We start from the raw sequence: 17596 nt of genomic DNA, 5'->3' as shown, positions 1-17596 counted from the left end.
AGTGTGTTTGTCCTTAGGATAATTTAGATTTAGTAGTGTGTAAGCTTAGGGACTGGTGACCTTAACAGTTAAGTCCCATAAGATTTCACACACATTTGAACATTTTCACGCCTGCTCCACTTGCTGTCTCTACACAGTGATTTAATTTTGTTTCCCTATCTGTTAGATATTCGTCTCAACTTTGTCAATAAACCATCTTGAACATGGCTGTTAACAGCAACTCCTGAGTAAGCTTCCTTTAATAATGTAAACAGTTAATCAGTTTCTGGTAGTTCATTCTGTTGTTAGGCAGAAATAGAATATTTGTAAGTGCGTTAGCATCGATTAGAAATGATAGAAAAACAGGGAAATATTATCAATAATTTGCCCAACGTATTTTTTGAATGTGTAAGTTGCTTTACATCATTCTAGAGTAATTAGAGTAATAATGCGATTATATTTCTTAAATTGTGTGAACGAAGTATCACAGATTAGAAGCAAAATTTATCTGATATTTAGGTGACAAATAGTGTATCGAAAAAAGGCAGCAAACTCAATGTAACGTATTGTTTTCTAGCCTTGAGGATGATCGTGTCGAAGTCCCAATAATTTTGCATGGTAGGACGACTGGAATGAGGTGAACTCAGCCTCGTATGCCGATTGGGGATCTGCGTGAGCAAGGAGCAGCGGTTTCACGGCCTGGGATGTCGGAGAAACGACCAGGAAAGCGTCTCCGTATCACATCTGCATGACGCCTCATGACAGAGAATGACACGGCGCGGACGTCGACATCCCGTTTGCCGTCAAGACCTGGGCGAGGAGCTCGTTTAAGGATGAATTTCTGATCAGTTAATTACTGGTGACGGATTTCGTTTTAGGAAGTGTCTAACTCTTTTGAGTTGCTTCATACTTGTTGGTAATCTTTGGTGGAAAGAGGAAGTGGGGACGTGAATAAGGAAATCTTCTAAACTGACTACAGAAGGCTTTGGGATCGTTTCCAGTGCTCGAAGACTGCTCTTGAAAGATTTTCTGTCATAAAACCCAGAATGTTTCCAAATAAAACCGTTCGGAACATCAGGATGTAAATGACGGCACAGGAACCTACTGCAGAGGGCAGCGTCAAGCAGAGAAGTGTAATTAGCGGACGAGCTGGTACCATCAAAAGGCAATTAAGCCTTAGCCTCAGTGCTGTGCTGCTGAAGGGCAGAATGCTGAGCAAATTTTTGAACCTTTCTGCGAACAAGGAACTGAGCTGCCAGGGCTACAGCCTTTAACAATGAAGCGTGTGGGGTTGACGTCCTGTGGGCAACAGAGAGGAGATATCTGTGATTCTCAGCTTCTTATTTCATAGTCGTTATTGCGGAAAGTTACAGGAAAAGGTGGCTCTCAAACAATATACGAAATAATCAAGAGGGAAAAATAAGAATGGTACATTGGCCAAACAGGAAGAAATTTCAACGTGAGTTGTAGAGAACACATTAGAGAGAGGGAATATAATCAGTCGAGCTTCTTTCTACCTTGAAAATCAAATTCATACTGCTGATACGATCGAAAGTGCACTACAGTTTGTGTACAGAATATCAAAAGGTTTTGCAATGAACATTCTTGAAGAATTAGAAATCTATAAGTACACGAGAAAATACTCACAAGAAATATTAAACGAACATACAGATTTTAGACACAAGTACTACTTTAAAAACCTCATTGAACTTTTAGAACACGAAAGTGGATGTGCAACAACCAAAGACTATCGTAACAAATTTTAGTTAATAAAATAATATCGCTGTTCATCTGCACTATCTTTGTAAACATATAATATTGTAAGGGTGGGACTGTCAAATTACTGTCACATCGAAATCAAAATTTTATATTCAACATCTTGACATCATTTACTATCTTATGAAAATAGTGATAGTTATGAGACAGCCCACGAACGACGTAATATGGATGTCACATCAATCTAGACGTATAATACAGGTACTTTAATATAAATGACACTGACATAGGTACCTGTTCTCACCCAAAATTGTTAATCACAGGTACTGGGAAAGGGCGCTAAAGCCCAAACAGTCTGTCGTAAATAAAGAGTACATATTATAAGAGAGAACTGTTCGGTGTAAAAAGAGCGGAAGACAGGAATGGAGAGTTTCTTCCCTACCGTTCAACACGTACACGGAAAACACAGTTACGAAAGCGAAGAAAGCTTCAGCCTCTTCTACCACAGTGAAGATGGGGAACAGTTACAGTACTTGAGTAACTGCTGTACGGAATTAACTCAATAACGAGCAAAGAATATGAGCTGTGAGTATACAAAAGAAAGTCAAAAGTAACGAAGAGTGAACCGAGATTAACAATAAACTGAACATAAAAACTGGGGGCCACTTAGTAAACGAAGTGAAGAAGTTCTCTACCTCTGAAGCAAAATAAGGCATGATGGAGGAAGCAAGGACAATATGAGGAGTAGTTTAATACGGGCAAAGAGGGCGTGCCACCCTAAAAGAGGTCTACTTCTGTCAAACATAGATATTAATTTTACGATAAACATCTAAGTATGCGCATGTGGAGCACTGTATTAAACATGAGTGTATTATGGTTTGTGAGAAAACCAGATAAGAAGAAAGTATGAGTTTGGGATGTGGTTTTACAGAGCTCTCAAAATTAAGTGGACTAGTAGGAGAAGGAATTACACCCTAAGGAAACAAAATAAAAGATAACTACATCCCACGATGGAATTACCCGAATGGAACGAAAATCAGTAGACGTGATGTCCAAGCGCAGTCAAACAAATGATTACAATTTCAGGAAAGTTGGATAATTTATTTAGGAGAAAGAGGTTCAAAAACTGAGCAATTCAGTAGTGCGTAGGACTCTTTCTGGTCATTATGCAAGCAGTTATTCGGCTTGGCATTGACTGATAAAGTTGTCGGATGTCCTAAGGGATATCATGGCAAATTCTGTCCATTTGACGCGTTAGATCGTCAAAATCCCGAAGCGGCTGGAGGGCGCTGCTCATGAAACTCCAAACTTTCTCAATTGAGAAGAAATCCGACGACCTTTCTGGAGAAGTTAGGGTTTTACAAGAGCGAGGACACACACACACACACACACACACACACACACACACACACACACACACACCCATGCGAGAGGGAGGACTCGAACCACCGACGGGGGGAAGGGGGGGGGGGGGGGAACTGCGCGAACCGTGGCAAGGCGTCCCAGACGGCGCGGCTACCCCGCGCGGCTCCTGATATCGACACACAATTTTAATCTGTCAGCAAGTTACAAAATAGTACTCAGTACGCTACAGATTGGGAGATTCCATTATAATGCTGACTTACTTACAATCTACCAAAGGCAAGGAGATAAGCTTATCGACGTAACTGGTGGGTCGCAACGTACCTCGGTAAACTCGACGTTGTTGGGATCTCCCGTGATGCTGCCGTCTGGGTTCTTGTAGCCGGCGTAGCTGATCAGTTGGGCATTCCATACTTTGTAGTCGTGCTTTCCGTCCGTGCGCTGCGGGAACACCGTGATTGCAGACCTGTAACACGAGTACCAACACGTCCATGTCTCAAGCTTAGTTACTGTGCTGATACTGCTATGGCTTTTATTAATTGTTGGTCTTATTTATCATGGCAAACGTATTTCTGTACAAATAGTAGTACTGTCCCTATGGAAACCAAGGAACTAGAACTACCTCGTTATTAGCCGGTATGCCGGTTATACGAGCATAATTGGTGGGTTTTTGAAAAAAATAAAATAAAAACCAAATCTGAAGAATTCGTCTTCTTCCGTCGAATCTGACCAGCTGTGAATCACGTGAAACAACTGTTCGGAACTGTTCTTTCGAATGAGGTTCTTCCTTCTTCTTTCCCAGTATTGTATCATTCCCTTGCCATGCTGGCGTAGTTGTCCCTGGATTAAATTCTTCCTCGTTTCCTCTATTTTTTTCTGAAAGCAGGTTTTTTTTATAGTTCTGAATTTTTCTGCTTTAATGTTTTTTTCAGTTATGTTCGTTTCTTCTAAGACTTTTTCAGTGCCCTTTAACCACTATTTTTGTTTTTGTTCTTAGTGAAATATTGGAAGGTGCTTTCAGTTAATCTGTTGTCCTCCATTCTTTCCAAAAGCACAAAGAAACGGATCCGCCTTTGCTATATTGTGTCTGACAGTTTCGGGAATTTTTTGAAATGAGTTGTTGTTAGTTTTTAATTTGTAGTTGCCACTTTCTTCTACGGTAGGTCCCACAATTTTTCAAAGAATTTTCTCTCTCTTTTCTCCATTTACCTTTATTTCTCCTACTTTAAGTGCGGCAGTGCACTCTGCAGCATAGAGAGCTTTCGGTTTTAAGTTTCATAGCGTCTAATTTTCTCATAAATGGAAACCGTTCTTTTTATCATAGGTGTCGTTGGAAGATAGTAGCCATTTTATGGGACCGGGCGAGGTGGCACAGTGGTTAGCAAACTGGATTCATATGGAGGTGAACGAAGGTCCAGATTCCAGTCTCGCATCCAGATTTATGTCTTCGGCGATTTCCCTAAAACCCTCCAGGCACGGCCGATTTTTTTTTCATCTTTTCATAACCCGAGCTCGTGCTCCGTCTCTAACGACAGGGCTGTCGACTGTACCTTAAACTCTGATCTTCCTTCCTTTTCCATTTACGAGATCTGGCGTTGTTTGTTTCTTTGGTCAGTGAATCGGTTTGAACTATTTCTCCGAGATATTTGAATTTCTGAACTTTGTCATCTTTTACAGTATCTGTTTTCAACGGTTTGGGGGGACTTAGACATCTGTAACGTTTTCTGTTTTGGATGTTGAGATTTGCAGGTCAGTTTCCTCTGATAGTTTCTTTCCCAGGAGTTTTTTTTTGGATTGTAGTTACTTCTGTATTAATGGCAGACTGCATGGTCATCCGCAAAGGCCAGGCAGATGATTTTGACTGCTTTTGTTTCGTTCCTAGTTTTATTTGTTGATTTATTATAATTAGGATGAATGTTTTCTTTTAGAAGAGAGCTGATGACCTCTCTGTTTAGCGCTCTAAAACACTCATTACCACTATCGTCATTTTCCTTTAGGGTACACTAATTTCCATGTAATCCGTGTTTCACCACCGGAAGACGATGCGGGCCCAAAACCCAAATCCCACAGTGAAAAGTGATGAAAAAACAGAAACAAAAAAAAAAAAAAGTCCGAAAGTGAACTAAAAAGTCATACAAGATACAGTGTGCTCTACAATTTCCCAAAAAAGTTTTCAGTTTGCGTAGAGTAATGTGTAAGTAATGCAGTTGGGTTGAAATTATTACATGTAACCTGCTTTTTAAAGACATAAAAATTGCGTATTTTGGATTATCAGCTTTTCTCCTTTACCTATGCAGTCTCCTCATTAACGTGGACAAGCCTGAGTTTGTTGTATTTGTCCTAAAATTCGTTTTGAGTTAAAGGCTTATGGCTATAAACGCTCTGCACTGTTGATTAGAGACAATATGATCTTATAGGCGAAGGAATAATATACAGAAAAATGGAAAAGAAAATTCAGGATCTGTCAGATAATAATCAGTTTGGCTTTAGGAAAGGCGAAAGTACTGGATATGTGGCTTTGACGCTGCGCTTGATATTGGAATAATGACTTAAGAAATGTCAAGACCTGTTCATAGAATTTGTTAACCTAGGAAAAGCGTTCAATAATGTAAAATGCGCACAATGTAGTCTAAGAAGCATTGGTGTAAGCTATAGGGAAAGGGTAAAAAAGATAGGATTAGTAGGTGACGCTGGAGAAGGATAATTACAGGACCTCTTGAATGGAGTCGTCTAATGAGTACATAATAGGGATTGAGACTGAACAGAGGAAAGGTGAATGTAATAATCAGAAGCAGAAATGCGATTAACTTACATCCAGAATTAGCCGTGAAGCAACTCAGCTGCCTCGGAAAAAAAACCAACAACAACAAAAAAAACATGATGGACGATGCGAGGAGCACATAAAAAGCGTGATAGAACAGGCGAAGAGGGAATCCCTGACCATAAGAAGTCAGCTGGTATCAAACATCGGCCTTAGTTGAAGAAATTTCTGAAAATGTACGTTCGGAGAGCAGCGTTGTTTGGAGATGATTCATGAACTGTGAGAAAATCGTAAATGAAGAGAATCGATGCGGTTGAGACGTGGTGCTACAGGAGGCTGTTGAAAATTAGGTGGTCTGATAAGACAAGAGAAGAGGAGGGTCTCTGCAGAATCGCCGAAGAAAGGAGCGTGTGGAAGACAATAACAAGAAGAGACAGAGCGATAGCGCACGTCTGAAGGAATCAGGAAATAAGTTTTGTGACACCAGAAGGAGCTATAGAGGGTAGAAACTGTAGGGAAAGACAGAGACTGGAAAGTATACAACAAGTAAAAGAGGACGTAGGCTGATACGAAAAGGTTGGTATAGGAGAGAAATTGGTGGTCGACCACATCAAACTAGTCACAAGACTGATGGCAGAAAATGGCGAAGGAGGTATAAACAGGGAGAAGATTTAGTAAAGGCTGTACACATAAAAACGACGACTTAGTTTTAAGGCAAATAAAGCAAACAGAATTTTTGAGAATATTATACACGAAAACCAATATTTTTGATCATATATTGAAAATTAATAATTTTTGAATAAATTTTACTGAAAACATCGGACGAAATGTGCAGATAAAGGTCACAGACGAAAATGATACGCTATGAAAGAAACAAAAAGCCGAGATAATGAAAAATTAACAGAACAACAGTATGATTATGCATACGGGTCGTGAACATTAGAAGCCTATAAATCTCTGATTATCAGTATTAATAATGATATTGTTAAATTAGCTACTTAGCAAGCTCCAGTTTGTTGCAATTTATGGTGTTACATGTTACATTTTTCAGGTCACAGATACAGCATTTCACTACACGGGTCGTCAGTCGTCAGTGTATAATTACCTTCATTTTGCTTCCATTACATTTCGCTTATGTAGTCATTTTCAAATGTACGCATTAGTACAACCCAAGAGCTGTTCATATTACAGTTAGATTCTAAAACTCATAAATTCACGCAGTTACTTACGTAATAATCGAAGGTCGGAGGCGAAAGCCCAGATGATAGTTTTATACCGACCATGGCCTCAAATCCAGGAAGACTTAAGTTTTGACTGAAATTTATGCTCAAAAGCTTTTTTGCACAGTGGTTATGATGTGTACCATTTATAACAGTATCAAAGTAAATGGTTTTTCAGATTATCGTGTGGCATGTAGTAATCAGCTAAAAAAGAACCCATATTCACAGCATCATCCTGACGTTGAAAACGATGGTAGATGATTGTCGCAGAGCGTGTGAAACAGCCCAGGCACTGTCTATCCTCGTGGATAGTATCGCTCTCGATCTTGTACACTTTAAACAGAAAGCATAACTTATCAATATGACAATGAATCAGATATGGTTGAAAAGCTACTGAATTGTGAAATGCAGGTAACGCTTAAATGGCACTCGAGAGTATTAGAGACTGGAAAATTGCACAGGGGTCTCCTGTACATAAGAACGCTAAAAGAACGGACGAACAAAATTTCAGACCCCTAACGTAGTTTTGCTGTAGAATTCTAGAAGATATTCTGCGTTCGAATATGGTAAATTTCCGAGGGACCGAAAAGCTCAAGTCCACAAATCACGACGGTCTTAGAAAGCAACGCTCGTGTAAAACTCTGCTTGAACTTTTCTCACATGATACACTGCGAACTATGGATGAAGGGCAGATTCTATACTTTCAGATTTCCGAAAAGCATTTGACATGGTACCCCACTGCAGACTGTTATCGAAGGTACGAGCATACAGAATAGGTTCCCAGATATGTGAGTGGCTCAGAGACTTCTTAAGTAATAGAATCAAATACGTTGCCCTCGAGGGTGAGTGTTCATCACATACAAGGTTATCGCCAGTAGTGTCCCAGAGAAGCGTTTTAGGACCGCTGTTAGTCTCTATATACAGAAATGATCTGGCGGACTGTGTCGGCAGCAATCTCCGGTTGTTTGCTGAGGATGCTGGGGTGTGCGATAAGGTGTCGAAGATGACTGTAGAACGACTTATACAAACTTTATAGTTGCTGTCGGATGGCAGCTAGCTCTAAATGTACGAGGGCTATACAGAAAGCAGGGAGCGTCTTGGCATTAAAAAAAACTAAATACAAGAAATACATTTTATTACATATATCTGAAAGAGCGACTGACATACTTCTTTTCCACATAGTCACCAAACACACTGAGGCACTTATCATAGCGGTGGACAAGCTTTGAAAGACCTTCGTTGTAAAATTCTGCCGCCTGAGACTTCAGCCAGTGAGTCACGCCCGCCTGGAGATCAGCGTCGTGATCAAAGGGCTGCGTTGCAAGGCACTAGGGAAACAAGTGGAAGTCGCTTGGTGCAAGATCGGGGCTGTAGGGCCGATGAAGGAAAATTTCCCATTTTAATGAATTATGGAGTTGTTTAGTGCGATTTGCCGTATAAGTGTTTTCGACGCCAGCTTTCCTCGGCATTTTGAGCTGCTCTTCTCAGGCTGTGCAAAGTTTGACAGTACCGGGCAGAATTTATGGTTGCTCCACGTTCGAGAAAATCAATAAGAAGCACATCTTGCCTATCCCAAAACACTGTCGCCATCAACTTCCTTGCTGACAAGGTTTGCAAACATCTTCTTGGTTTTTGGGGGGTCCTTGTGTGCCCCCCCTTCCCCCCACCACCATGGACTGTAATTTTGTCTCGCAATTGACGTATTTCACCCAAGTCTCGTCACCAGTTACGATTCGATCCAGTAATGAATCACATGTTTGTGGTAGGCCTCCAGAAATGTCAACACTGCCCCATTCGCTGTTCTTTGTCGTGCTCTGTAAGGAGTTTGGGCACCCATCGTGCTCAAACTTTGTGGTAGCCTAGCTTTTGAGTGGCAGTTTCAAACAACAAAGTCCTTGAAACTTGTGGAAGCGACGGTTTTCACGAATCGCTTCATCAACTTTAGCGACAAGATCGTCAGTCACAATGCTCGGGCGTCCACTCTTCTCTTCATTACGAACGTTGGTTCGGCCATTTTTAAGCCGTATGCACCGTTTCCGGACGGAGCTTTCACTCATTACGCTGTTTCCGTACACTTCGCACAGTTCACGATAAATTTCTATAGGTTTTAGGTTTTTTGCAATTAAAAAGCGTATCACAGACCGCACCTCACAACTGGCGGGATTTTCGATTGCAGCGCACATTGCAATTTCGAATATCGAAAAAACCAGACGCGCAGAGACGTTCCCGCTGTCACGGATGGATGCCGACTGAGCTGCCGAGCACGTGCATACCAAAATATACGCCACCGGCGCGTGCCTAGCGGCTTCAGACGGAAACGTTCCGTACTTTCTGAATAGCCCTCGTAAAAGAACTGAGTTAATACGGGTGAGTAGGAGAAATAATCCCGTAATGTTCGGGCACAGCACCAGTAGTGTTCCGGCGTAACGACAAGCGACGACACGAAGATCAAGAACGATACAGCAGACAGGGCTGTGAGACGACGTCGGCCAATAGCACGCTGACTATGACGTCACCAAGACAGGAACGGCATCTACACGAAGAGAACAAAAGCGACTCGCCGATTAGTCTCGGCCGCTCTAGAAGAGCCGCACTGGAAGATGAGCCCGTGACTTGTCAACAGTATCATTTACTTGCATTGAAATTACTCTGAAGGATAATGATTGCTTGTGACCAATCTTTGTAAAGACGCCAAGTATTGTGAATCTACTTTATTGTAATAAAAAGCATTAATGTGATTTGCTTGAATCGTTGTTTAGTTATCCGACGAAGCAGCATCCTAAGCAGCCTGCATTACACGAATGGGGAGGATACCACAAGTAGTGACATAGTCATGTCTACATCTACATGGATACTCTGCAAATCACATTTATGTGCCTGGCAGAGGGTTCTTTGAACCACCTTCACAATTCTCTATGATTCCAATCTCGTATAGCGCGCCGAAAGAATGAACACCTATATCTTTCCGTACGACCTCTGATTTCCCTTATTTTATCGTGGTGATTGTTCCGCCCTACGTACGTCGGTGCCAACAAAATATTTTCGCATTCGGAGGAGAAGGTTGGTGATTGGAATTTCGTGAGAAGATTCCGTCGCAACGAAAAAGGCCTTTCTTTTAATGATTTCCAGCCCAAATCCTGTATAATTTCTGTGACACTCTCTCCCATATTTCGCGATAATACAAAACGTGCTGCCTTTCTTTGAACTTTTTCGATGTACAGGGCTATTACAAATGATTGAAGCGATTTCATAAATTCACTGTAGCTCCATTCATTGACATATGTTCACGACACACTACAGATACGTAGAAAAACTCATAAAGTTTTGTTCGGCTGAAGCCGCACTTCAGGTTTATGCCGCCAGAGCGCTCGAGAGCGCAGTGAGACAAAATGGTGACAGGAGCCGAGAAAGCGTATGTCGTGCTTGAAATGCACTCACATCAGTCAGTCATAACAGTGCAACGACACTTCAGGACGAAGTTCAACAAAGATCCACCAACTGCTAACTCCATTCGGCGATGGTATGCGCAGTTTAAAGCTTCTGGATGCCTCTATAAGGGGAAATCAACGGGTCGGCCTGCAGTGAGCGAAGAAACGGTTGAATGCGTGCGGGCAAGTTTCACGCGTAGCCCGCGGAAGTCGACGAATAAAGCAAGCAGGGAGCTAAACGTACCATAGGATGGTGCTCCACCGCACTTCCATTATGATGTTCGGCATTTCTTAAACAGGAAATTGGAAAACCGATGGATCGGTCGTGGTGGAGATCATGATCAGCAATTCATGTCATGGTCTCCACGCTCTCCCGACTTAACCCCATGCGATTTCTTTCTGTGGGGTTATGTGAAAGATTCAATGTTTAAACCTCCTCTACCAAGAAACGTACCAGAACTGCGAGCTCGCATCAACGATGCTTTCGAACTCATTGATGGGGACATGCTGCGCCGAGTGTGGGAGGAACTTGATTATCGGCTTGATGTTTGCCAAATCACTAAAGGGGCACATATCGAACATTTGTGAATGCCTAAAAAAACTTTTTGAGTTTTTGTATGTGTGTGCAAAGCATTGTGAAAATATCTCAAATAATAAAGTTATTGTAGAGCTGTGAAATCGCTTCAATCATTTGTAATAACCCTGTACTCTGTCAGTCCTATCTGTGCCCATACCGCGCAGCAGTATTCTAAAAGAGGACGGACAAGCGTAGTGTAGGCAGTCTCCTTAGTAGGTCCGTTACATTTTCTAAGTGTCCTGCCAATAAAACGCAGCCTTTGGTTAGCCTTCCCCACAACATTTTCTATGTGTTCTTTCCAATTTAAGTTGTTTGTAATTGTAATAAATGGCTGTGAGCACTATGCGACTTAACTTCTGAGGTCATCTGTCACCTAGAACTTAGAACTAATTAAACCGAACTAACCTAAGGACATCACACATATCCATGCCCGAGGCAGGATTCGAACCTGCGACCGTAGCGGTCGCTCGGTTCCAGACTGTAGCGCCTAGAACCGTACGGTCACTCCGGCAGGCTGTGATTGTAATACCTAGGTATTTACTTCAATTTGCGGCTTTTAGATTAGACTGATTTATCGTGTAACCGAAGTTTAACGAGTTCCTTTTAGCACTTATGTGGATGACCTCACACTTTTCGTCATTTAGGGTCAACTGCCACTTTTTGCACCATTCAGATATTTTTTAAAAATCGTTTTGCAGTTTGTTTTGTTCTTTTGAAGACTTTATATGTCGTTTAAATATATGTGAGTTAAGTTGCGGAGCGATATGAAATGGAACGAGCATGTAAGGATTGTGGTAGGGATGGCGAATGGTGGACTTCAGTTTATGGGGAGAATGTTAGGGAAGTGTGGTTCATCTGTAAAGGACACCGTATATAAGACACTAGTGCGACATATTCTTGAGTAATGCACGCCTGTTTGAGATCCTCATAGGTCGTATTAAATAAGCATTCCTGGGTGGAAGTCGACGTTACTTCCGAGGAACACTGTTAAGAAACGTTAGAGTGCAGGCATTTGAAGCTGACTGCAGAACGAGTCTACTACCACCGACGTACATTTCGCATAAGAAAAATCAGGATTCATACAGAGGCATATATAAAGTCGTTTTCCCACTCTCTGTCTGCGACGCGAACAGCAAAGGAAATGACTAGTTGTAGTTCAGGGCAGCGGTTCCCAACCTTTTTCGACTCGCGAACCCCTTCTACAACGATCTGAGTGAACCACTGACTTCTAAATATACGCACAGTAGAAAAGCATACAATTTAATTCCAAGCAAAAGGTTTAATGACAAATTAACTCAACCCTTAACAGTTAAAACCTGAAGTTACTCTGGTTACGGCTTAAAAACTCTGCACAACAAATGGGCCTAAATGCAATAATAAATACAAGTATTCCTTGTAATTACTCATATCTTCCTTGGTATTCAGTCAAAAAGTTGCGCCTGCTTTCCGTGGCACAAAGCTCTGAAGTTAGGAACCACAGAAGTTAAATTAATTCTCAAATCAGTTTCAGCAGAAAGTATTTATTTCCTAAACAGGTCTACCAAAAAAGGGACTTTTCGCACAAATATGCGGATGAAAGGGGTAATAAAGCCGTATAAACGTTTATATTTCACCTCCAGAGAATAAGTTTAATCTGTTAACTTTTGAAAAGATATCTGCCAAGTAAGTCTGAAGCCAGATTTCATCTTCCATGTACTTTGCTTTGTGGAAGGCATGGCTGGTGAGAAAAAAGTAAACTTCGTATTTAAGCTCGTATAGTCTGGAAACAGTCCTACCTCGAGATAGCCCCGAACTTCAGTGAGAGACAATAAACATTTGCAGATGTTTCCAAATTCCTCACAGAGCGCTTCAAAGATGCAGGAATTTGTAAGGCGAACCTTAATAAAACTGATTATTTTCACTGCTTTGTCCAGCACAGATTTCATCCATCGAGCATGCTTTTAGAAAGAAGGGCCTTTCTATGAATGCAACAGTGTGACCAAATAGCGCTCGGCGCTACCTACTTCGCTTTGGAAACCAACCGAGCGTAACACGCTTTCATAGATTTCGCATCATCTAAACAAATGCCTACACAGCCAAGTCTAGTCTATTGAATTTTCGAGAAAGTATTCGTCGATTAGCTTAAATATATTTCCTGCATCTATATCTACACATATACTCCGGAATCCACCATACGGTACGTGGCGGAGGGTACCTCGTACCACAACTAGCATCTTCTCTCCCTGTTCCACTCCGAAACAGAACGGGGGAAAAATGACTGCCTATTATGCCTCTCTACGAGCCCTAATCTCTCTTATCTTGTCTTTGTGGTCTTTCCACGAAATATAAGTTGGTGGCAGTAAAATTGTACTGCAGCCAGCTTCAAATGCTGTTTCCCTAAATTTACTCAGTAGCGATTCACGAAAAGAACGCCTCCTTTCCTCCAGAGACTCCCACCTGAGTTCCTGAAGCATTTCCGTAACACTCGCGTGATGATCAAACCTACTAGTAACAAATCTAGCAGCCCGCCTCTGAATTGCTTCTATGTCCTCCCTCAATCCGACCTGATAGGAATCCCAAACGCTCGAGCAGTACTCAAGAATAGGTCCTATTAGTGTTTTATAAGCGGTTTCCTTTACTGATGAACCACATCTTCCCAAAATTCTACCAATGACCCGAAGACGACTAGCCGCCTTCCCCACAACTGCCATTACATGCTTGTCCCACTTCATATCGCTCTGCAATGTTACGCCCAAATATTTAATCGACGTGACTGTGTCAAGCGCTACACTACTAATGGAGTATTCAAACATTACGGGATCCTTTTTCTTATTCATCTGCATTAATTTACATTTATCTATATTTAGAGTTAGCTGCCATTATTTACACCAATCACAAATCCTGTGCAAGTCATCTTTTATCCTCCTACAGTCACTCAACGACGACACTTTCCCGTACACCACAGCATCATCAGCAAACAGCCTCCTGTAGTTCTCTCTTTCAAGGATTTACAAACAGTACATAGCTCCTGTTCTACAGACTCGTCATTAGTATAATGGACGAAAAGTAAAAACAAGGGAAATTGGTAGCGTCAGTCGATTCGTCAAGTTGAATAGCCAAAGAAGGAGCGGCACGAACTCTTACTATAACTTCATTTTGGACATAATTTGACATATCTTTCATTCAACAGTTGATAATATTGTCGCACAATGGTATCATATTGACTTTTTTGTGAAAGATACTCCAAGCATATACTGTGCTGCGTCATTCATACATGGGCGCACTAAGCTACTGAATGAGGTTTTTCAGTCTTAGCAATTTTGCAGTTAACGCGAAAGATTCTTCAAGAGCATTCTCATTGTCACATTTTGCACATCATACAAAACTAATTACATCATTTTTCCACTTGTTAGCTTTTCGTGTAAAAAAAAAGACAGCAGATTTGTTTACGTGGGTGGGGCGTTGAGTTTCTAAATGGCGTTTAGGTAGTGGTCTCAGACTACTGCCAGTAAGCATATCCCCACAAACAACGCTCTGTGATCTTGGACAGTCCTTGTCACCTATATACCAAAATCCAAAGCTAGAGTAACTATCATCCTCTTTTTATTACACTCGGTTCCCTTTTGTCGAATTGACTCAGATCACCAGATGCTGAATGACCTGTTGACACAACACAAACTTACGATTTCGTTAAACCCTGTTTCCCTTTCAAACTTACACTTTTCCGCTATTTACCCATGTTAATGGTAACGTAAACGATTCTTATATACAACAGACACCATACTGCGTCTGCCACAAGCATGAAGAAGTAGGTACTAAGAAGTTGGAAGACAAAATTTTCATTGTAGCGAAATCAAATGCATTTGTTGTTACACAACTAAAATCAGGCGTTCGCGGTAAATATGAATTTATCGTGGAGATAATGTGGTATTCAGTCCCAATGTTACACCTAAATAAGAAGGGGTGTCATAGGGTTTACTTAAATTTTAAAATAATATAATAATATTAATAACATAATAATTATTATTATGACAGTGCCGCAGACACTAAGGAAACAGTAATTGGTCTAACCTAGAAATCCGCCATTATGGAAAAGAATTTTGGCGAAGCCCTTGAAATATTTCGAGCTACAGGTTAGGATACGATTGTACAGCGTACCCTCCGCCACGCACCGTACGGTGGCTTGTCGCGACTGTATGTAGCCGTAGATGATTGTTGTACTGGAGAGAAGGGGGAGAGAGAGAAAGAGAAAGAGAAAGAGAGAGAGAGAGAGAGAGAGAGAGAGAGAGAGAGGAAGAGAGCGCACCTGTGGCCATAGGAATCTACTTTTAGTTCAAGATTTCAGTTAAGGAGCGTAAAATGTTGTAACACATGTTACTGTAGTGAAACAAGAGGTGTGTGAAGGTTTGGTCTGAATGATGTTAGTACCGAGACGGTGAAACACAGCGCCAGAAAGGAAGAGTTTGATAATGAATAGTAAACAAATTAGGCAATGACCGCAAATACGGAAGAAATGATACATAACGTTATAAATTTTCCGTACTAACTCTGCTTGTAATTAATCAAGAAATAAAAGTTTCATGAACCAATTACCAGAACTATACAATAACGCTTTCATGGCCTCAGTTTACTTCCGGTAAAACTTTCGGGCTGCGACGCTGTCGTCAGTACGTAAATCTCGTCACTGACGTTTGCTCTCTGACTGTGGAAGACATTGGTGACCACGATGTAGACGAAGTGAAGGGCTTCTGCTGCCTTAGAAATAAAATGTCTTACTTGCATATCACAACTTACGTTTTACCTCCGGAGATGCCTCCTGCAGTCGCAGGCGAAACCCAGGTAATAGTCTTGTATATCGACCAAGGCCTCACATCACGAAAATCTTAAGTTTGAACTGAAATTATCGGCATGTTGTCAAGCCAAAAACAGCTGCAGGTTCCGGTATTCTAATACTGCTTAGGCTCGGATATGGTCTGGGAGTTTCACATGCTACTTATGGTGAATCTGCTGTTACATTTTTATTTTCTCTGCTGTTCCATTAAGCAGTGTTTGTGTGGTGTCACCGCCAGACACCACACTTGCTAGGTGGTAGCTTTAAATCGGCCGCGGTCCATTAGTACATGTCGGACCCGCGTGTCGCCACTATCAGTGATTGCACACCGAGCGCCGCCACACGGCAGGTCTAGAGAGACTTACTAGCACTCGCTCCAGTTGTACGGACGACTTAGCTAGCGATGCAACACTGACGAAGCCTCGTTTATTTGCAGAGAAGATAGTTAGAATAGCCTTCAGCTAAGTCAATGGCTACGACCTAGCAAGGCGCCATAGCTATTGATAGTTATCGTATGAAGCATGTCTCATCAAGAACGATGAATACAAATGATGGATTAAAGTTAAGTATTCCAGAAGCTACGTACTTTTCTTTATAGCATTCATTACGTATCCTGTTTCAGACCTCACGCCATCCTGCGTGAGCTTATAGCGTGCATTTCGGCCTTCTCTAGCAATATAACAGTTTGAAACAGAGAACATATACTTTGGAATTCTGCCACATTACGAATGATTTTGTGTAATATGCATAGCTGGAATGATGGTAGGCGATGTCATGGAGATTTGTACTGTTTGTTCCACGGGACGGGACATTTGGGTGTCTCTAATGAGATGGCATCCCTACTGATTTATCAACGCAACTGCAAATCCAATCCACTAGTCACATCGTCCAGTACATGGAAAGGATTTTAATTTTCAGTCAATAAGCGGTGCTACATTTGTGACGGGACAACCGCAAGTACAGTGATTGGCGAGTCCCGACCGGCACCAGCTTAGTGTTTGCTCCATGCACGATGTACACTGAAGAGCCAAAGATACTGATACAGCTGCCTAATACCGCGAAAGCAGACGTCCCGCAACACGACATGGCATGGACACGATTAATGTCTGAAGTAGTCCTGGAGGCAACTGACACCATGAATCGTGCAGGTCTTCTCATCTGAACAGCACGTTGCAAGCCATCCCAGATATGGTCAATAATGTTCATGTCTGGGGCGTTTGGTTGCCATCGGAAGTGTTAAAACTCAGAAGAGTGCTCTTGGAGCCACTCTGTAGCAATTCTGGACATGTGGGGTGTCGCTTGTCCTTCTGGAACTTCCGATGTCCGTCAGAATGCACACTGGATTGCAGGCGATCTGACAGCGTGCTTATGTACGTGTCATCTGTCAGAGTCGTACTTAGATGTATCAGGGGTCCCAAATCACTCCAACTGCACACGCCCCACACCATTACAGAGCCTCTTCCAGCTTGAACAGTTCCCTGATGACATTCAGGGTCCATGGATTCATGAGGTTCTCCATACCCTACACGTCTATCGACTCGATACAATGTGAAACGAGACTCATCCGACCAGGCAACATGTTTCCAGTCGGTGTTAACGGGCTTAGATGAGGCATAAAGCTTTAAGTCGTGCGGTCATCAAGAGTAAACGAGTGGGCCTTCGGCTCCGAAAGCCCATATCGATAATATTTTGTTGAATGATTCGTGGGCTGATACTTGTTGATGGCCCAGCACTGAAACCTGC

General features: G+C 41.9%; 1 protein-coding gene across 1 annotated transcript in view; it reads right to left on the bottom strand.

Moving 5' to 3' along the window:
• LOC124555160 (nitric oxide synthase, salivary gland) overlaps positions 1 to 17596 on the bottom strand; it is a 693873-nt gene that overhangs the window by 227674 nt on the left and 448603 nt on the right. The window contains exon 5 of the mRNA XM_047129021.1: positions 3382 to 3523. Within this exon, the coding sequence (XP_046984977.1) occupies positions 3382 to 3523 (142 nt within the window). The remainder of the gene's footprint in view (positions 1 to 3381; positions 3524 to 17596) is intronic.

This window comes from Schistocerca americana, chromosome 1 (genome assembly GCF_021461395.2).
Source record: "Schistocerca americana isolate TAMUIC-IGC-003095 chromosome 1, iqSchAmer2.1, whole genome shotgun sequence".
NCBI classification, from domain to species: Eukaryota; Metazoa; Arthropoda; class Insecta; order Orthoptera; family Acrididae; genus Schistocerca; species Schistocerca americana.
Note: the sequence above shows the minus strand (reverse complement) of the source record. Positions and strands in the feature narration are given on the sequence as shown.